The sequence below is a fragment of the Corvus brachyrhynchos genome, unplaced genomic scaffold, assembly GCF_000691975.1.
Source record: "Corvus brachyrhynchos isolate BGI_N302 unplaced genomic scaffold, ASM69197v1 scaffold239, whole genome shotgun sequence".
Classification (NCBI taxonomy): Eukaryota; Metazoa; Chordata; class Aves; order Passeriformes; family Corvidae; genus Corvus; species Corvus brachyrhynchos.
In genome coordinates this window covers 3,638,339-3,644,514 of record NW_008246057.1, presented here as the reverse complement: position 1 = coordinate 3,644,514, position 6,176 = coordinate 3,638,339, and the positions used below count along the sequence as shown (strand labels likewise).

Here is a 6,176-nt window from a genome sequence, read left to right as displayed (position 1 = left end):
AAAGGCTTATAAGATAATACTTTTTTTACCCCCCCAAATAGTCCTCCTGATGTCTTTTTTAATTTTTACCTTGCTGTTTATAGTTATATTCATCCTATTATTGGCAATTTAGATGTCTGTTGTATTTTTTGCTAGTCTGGTTGCCAGAACTGGCATGTAAAATCTCCAAATACATTTTTTTTCCTAGAACAGCCTCTTTTAGAAAACCGCTGTTCTAATATGAAGTGCTATGGAAGATCTAAAATACTATGAGCCTGGATAGTTGGATAGTTTCATGCTGAAGTCAGTGACAAAACTCTGAATAATTTTCCTAGGAAAGGACACTATTCTGTAATACCAGACCTCTAAGAATTCAGTATTTCTGTAATGTAGCCAAAACATTTCTCCATTTGACCATTTTCTGTAAAATCAACAAATGGAGTTGTGATAGTAAAACTCAGCCTCACGTTTGCTGACCAATAGGTACCTGGCCAAAGAGTGGGAATCTGTATCCTTTAGGTATTCACATGCATGGCTACAATGTGAAATGGAGAACACTGCCCTTTACCAGAATGACCTGCTGGTTTAAGTGTAAAGAGCCTTGGGACTAGTCAGCTTTAGGAGATAACCTGACAGTGTTAATAAATGATCAAATGTCCTTCACAATAAGTGAGAAAGCAAGGGATGGGACAAATTGTAGTCTCCAGAAGTGAAGAACTGTTTTGCTGGATAATCACATTTAAACTTTATGTGAAAAAGTGCTCTCTCTGAAAAAGACTTCAAGATGGCAATTAGACTTTCTGTCTGGAGAACCCCAAAAGCAGCTACTTAGAGCCCCACAGCTATAAATAAACAGCTGCAGCTCTTCATTAAATTGAGAACTAAATGAATCCCCTATACTTACCACCATATATATGAACCACCCCAGTGTGAAATGGAAGCAGAAGATAAGCAATTATATGAAAATATCTGTCATAGAACCAAAGCAGATTAGAAGGGCATACTTACATATATTATGGAAAGGACACCATTATAATTTTTAGTTGAAACATTCAGAACTATTTTCAGTTGTGACACAAGCACTTGAAAAGCAGCTGCAGTTGTGAATCCTCCAACTAGTGGATCTGCAAGGTACCTCACAATGAAACCGATCTGGAGGACTCCAAATATAACCTGGAAAAATCATAAAGAATAACAGCTCATTAAATAACAAAAAGGTACACATTTATTTGGAGATTTCTTATGCTTTGTTTTTTCTCTTTGTTGATGCAGAGTCTTAGGACCTTATTTCCCCCATTTCAGCCTAGTGGAGCTTAGTACCATCCACCCAAGGAAATAAAGGAGACCTGAAGAAATGCGTGAAAGGAAGCTCCAGGATATGCACCATTAGTACTCAGTTTCATGAAGGTCTTCTAGTCTGCAATCACAGGGCTATTCTGCTCTCTATGCTCCCAGCCATGCTGTCACAGACTCTGCACAGGATAAGTTGTTCTTAAAAGTTTGGGTTAACTTTCCTTCATTTTTGTGTTTTACTACAGGAAGATATCTGACTGCCCTAGTAGGTATTTTCCCGCCATTAACACTACAGCAGTGTCAACCTTGTGCCTTCAGGTCAACTATTTTACCTGTAAAATTCCAACCAGGAATGTGAGAGTACTAGCAATCAGCACTCTCTGTGCATCTCTGGATTCAGTGTCTATCAGTGTCCCAGTGCCATTTGTCCCTGTAGCATTACTGCCTTCTATGAGAAAATTCTCATCAGGGGCCATGCTCAATACAACAGATCCCACCATCAAACTGACTACTGGGAATGGACCTGTAATGACAAACAGACCACATTGAAGTTTAATATGCATTGAAAAAAAGCATATATCAGAATAGGCAAGAAACTCTAAGTCAGAAAAACCATGTAATATTGTAATTGGGGTACATTAATAGTGTGAGGGGCCAAGCACCACAGGCACTGCATACATGACACAAAAATATTGCTCCTTCTTTAAATACCGCTCCCTCTTTAAATAAGTCACATTGTACATACAGGTACAGGTGCAGTTTCATGCTTTGCTTGAGGCAATTTAGGGCTGTACCAAGGCCAAAAGGGGCAACATGTTCCAACACGCTCCAACCATCTCCCTTGTATCAGCATCACAACCAGACAACATGGATCACCAATCCAGGGGAAAGCAAAACTTGTTTCTTTAAGTTTTGGAGTTTGTTTATTTGCTTGAGTTTTTTTGGTTGGTTAGGTTTTTGGGGGTTTTTGTCATGGTTAGTTTTCAGCTGATCCAGCGTGCCACATGATCAGGGATCCCAACACCATGGTTGAGGCAGGAACATGATCCAATGGGTAGGACCACATCTTTTGGCAGTATTGTGCTATTACATTGGCTAAAGATGACTGAAACTATACTTTGGGCAAGATACAGAGAAAGTGATCATTGTGTCAGCAAAACACAATCAAAAAGTAATATATTTGTTGCAGTTATTTACTTGTGTAATGTAAAATTATGCAGAAAAGGAAAATGTCACGAGAGGTCTTAAGAAGAGTAAGTTAAAGTTTACAGATTTAACTTCAGATTTTTAAGTTAAATTTTACAGATACCTTAGGGGACACTTCATGAATAAGAGCATTGGGAAAAGCATAAAAAAGGAGTGTTTGATAATCTAGAAAGTAGGAATGCCACCATAAGTAGGCATAACAAGTCAGATCTGGATAGTCAATGTGGGGTGCTTGGTAGGGTAGGAAGAGGCTAACAAAGTTAAGAAAACATATGGAGACACTTGATGCAGCAGAGAAGAAAGCCGATGAAAAAGCGTAGTATCATGCCAAAGCTCTGGGAGGAGAAAACAATGTGTTCTTGGTACAAGAAAACAAGGAAACAAGGAACAAGGAAAGCCTAGATTTGTTAGAATGAAGAAAAAGGAACTTCAGTGACCGAGCTGTAACAAGACTTTTAAATGTAAGAACTGACAGGAAACAAACCTCATATTCTAAAGAAAGTATTCAGAAAGAATCAACAAGGTTTACCCATAGCCTTGATGTGAGGACCTAGAGTGAGGCTGGAGTGGATACACAGGTTCTGGGTCTCCACAACAGGCAAGAAGAAGATACTGTCCACAGTAATCAAAAAAGGATGCAGCAAGTAAGGCTTGTAGAGAAGACTAAAAGAGCTCTGTTTTAGCCATCTTGAGCTTTAGCTGATAGACAAAATGTCTGTCATTCTTACTGCCTACTGAGGCCTTGATCTTGTCGTTTCTTGCATAGAGTGTAGCCCAAGACAAGATTTAAACTTCAGCACAAATTCAAGCAAAAAGCAGGGGCACAACTGAAGTTAGCTATTATGCACAATTGCCTGTATAAAGAAGAAATAAACCTTAATTTCCCCAGATCCACCAATATTAATATTCACCATAGCCAATTTGTTTCAGAAAGTAGTTATATTGTATGAAATATGAATGTCTGCAGTAAGGATTAACACTCTGTAATAGATAATTCACTGTAACTTGAACACATGCAGTTACCAACTGAGATGTGCCTTGATGTTCCCAGGAAAAAGTATGTCAGGATGGGGAAAAAAGCAGAATAGAGACCATATCCAACAGGGACTGCAACCAGCAAAGCATATGCCAAACCTGAAATGATAGACCATCAAAACATCATATTTAAAATCTCTCAGCAATCTACTGTCTTGTCTAGAATAGATTTTCAGAAAGATTTACTGCTTTTGTCCAGATGCAATTTAGAATATGTTTGTCTGTAAATCAGTTGCAGGCACACATGTGAGTATCAATGACTGTAAATGACTGTATATCCCATGCTGGTAGTTGGATGAGTAAGTACTGAAAGATGTTTCTATATTTGCATAGCCCAATACACAGACTGAGATAGGAAACTTAAGTGGAGAACATTGTTGCAAGAGTGTGCCTCTTCAGAGAAAAGGGGGATATGTGAAGGTTCTAGTTACAGACAGAAATTTCAAGCACAAAACTGAATTACTGTGCTACACATACGCTTCAGTATCTTCAGCTCTTGTGAAAATAAGGCCACTTCTTTTCCCAGCAGCAGCTTAAAAACTAATTACCAACGTAAATCATACATTTGAGAGCCTTGGTTCTTCTTCCTTTGCATACCCATGCAAGCTGTCAAATCCAGCAAACAATAAAAAAGTTGCCTTCAGAATCATATCCCAGTTAGCCCACGCTGCAGAGTATAATATTCTCCTTCAAGGATTCTCCAACACACATAGTTGCTGGGAATTAGGGATTCCAGGGACCTCAAGATCTCAGAAGCCTCTCTTTTTTTTTGCAAATATTTTGGCCAATTTTTCCTGTAATGCATGTTTTAAAATTTCAGATTTTTTAAAATTATACCTAGGTTTAGATTTGCACTAATTTGGGCTTTCCCCCTTTCTTTTTTTCTCCTTTTTTTTTTTTTTTTTTAATGCACAGGTGGGAGACCAGACAGTATATTTCAGAAACTGGTTTTACAAATGGATTCTGATTAAGAGACAATCAGGCCACTGAAAACAAATAAATGAGGGGGTTATAGTAAGAGCATAATAGCTGTTTTAAGTAATATGAAAAGTCCATCTAGCCCAGTTCATTTTCAAAAGGCACAGGGATCCTCTAACTGTACTACTACCTTCAGCAAAGATCTTCCAGCTCTGACACTCTCTTCAGAACTTTCTTTGGGAAAGAATCACTTTCTTTATTTCTCAGGTCACCCCCTGCCTGGGGCAGAAGTTTGTAATGCCTTTTTTCTGCCAGTCTCTGCCTTCCTAGCATGCTCCAAGGGAACAGACAGGAGGGAATACTTGGGGCTAATTGGGAATGCGTAAACTGCTTTCTTTGTTCCCAATGTAAATCTTTGTCCCCTTCTGCAACCACTTAATTTCCACTGAGGGAAAGTGTGGGCTTGAAACGCCTAGTTTTGCCTGCTGCAGTCCCGAAAAATTTGTGAAAATAGCCTAAGAGCTCTACTGAGATGAAAGAAATGAGTGTGGTGGGTGTGTCAGGGTTATAGTTAGTCTTGTTTTAGACAGATGCTGCCTCAGGCAGGATGGCTCTGTCCTCTGAGTCTTCCTTAAGTAGCTTATTTTAACTAATTTCTGCTTATTTCTGCCACTTTCCTATTTATTCATCTACTGAAAGCTTTACTAATAAATGGAATAAGGAAGTAAGGAAAACTTAATATTGCAAGCCATGTACTGTAAATATCCATCAAGTTTAATTTTTTTTAAAATGTGAATACATCACCACCTCCTTGAGGGTTGTCTTCTGCACCTGAACAACCTTATGAGATGAATTTTAAAGAGGAGTAGATATCAAGGTTGCATTATTTTAGGGGAATAACTAGAATTTGCATGCAGTTACAGGAGAACTATAGGCTTAGACAATCAAGAAAGAGAAATAAGACCACACAACCTATCTGATTTATCACAATGTAATTAAAATTTTAAATACCAAAATGAATACTCTGAATAAAACGCCTGGAAGAAAAGTTAAGTACATCTTGATAGCACATCACAAGAAATTTAAATCTTCTAGCCAAGGAAAGAAAAAGGAATAAATTAAAACCATAAATTATTTATTGCAAAATAATACCTAATATCTAGTATTAAATAACAAGCCTCAGATTTGTAATTCCATCTGCATAACGTCCCTGTGCTCAGCCGGCTCCCTTATAGGAACGTCCTGGGGAGGGGAGCGGAGCGCCGGCATGCCTGGCTTTACCTTGCAGAGTGGCAACGAGGCCGGTGCTGAGCCCCGAGATGATGTCGCTGACCAGCCACTCTTTCACCCGGTAGTTGGGCAGCCATTCCAGGATGGGCAGAAAGGACTTGGCAATCTGAAAGGCCCTTTTCCTTGAACATCTGCGAGAAAACAAGTGATGAACGCACCCAACTGCGCTGCAACTGGAGCGCTCCAAAACCCCCAAAGTGATCGAGAGCTGAACTGATGCACATTTAAATTTAAGGGGCAGTGACTGTCACAGTCCTGTCTTCCAGACAGGGACGGAGCACGTACTGGTCTCAAAAGCGCACTCCCTGAAGGAAGCACCCTGTGGGCAGCTGCGACACGCAGGGACGCAGGGATGTGTTCGCCCGCGGTCTGGCGTGTGGGCCACTTCATCCCTCGGCGGGTGGAGTTTGCGAGCGCCGGGACCGCGCGTCCGCCGGCGCCCCCCGCTCCCTCCC

At 40.0% G+C, this 6,176-nt stretch overlaps 1 protein-coding gene across 6 annotated transcripts in view; it reads right to left on the bottom strand.

Moving 5' to 3' along the window:
• Positions 1-6,170, bottom strand: part of SLC26A4 (solute carrier family 26 member 4) — a 23,944-nt gene extending 17,774 nt beyond the window's left edge. Inside the window, exons 1-5 of one of the 6 annotated variants that reach the window (XM_017746027.1) lie at positions 5,713-5,854; positions 3,502-3,612; positions 3,008-3,090; positions 1,605-1,795; positions 988-1,152 (exon numbers count right to left, since the gene is read on the bottom strand). In XM_017746027.1, the coding sequence (XP_017601516.1) occupies positions 988-1,152; positions 1,605-1,795; positions 3,008-3,090; positions 3,502-3,612; positions 5,713-5,852 (690 nt within the window). In that variant the 5' untranslated portion in view covers positions 5,853-5,854. Of the gene's footprint in view, positions 1-987; positions 1,153-1,604; positions 1,796-3,007; positions 3,091-3,501 lie in introns of all 6 variants that reach the window. The other 5 variants (XR_001865764.1, XM_017746024.1, XM_017746025.1 and 2 more) reach the window with 5 other exon arrangements.
• Positions 6,171-6,176: the final 6 nt, after the last annotated feature.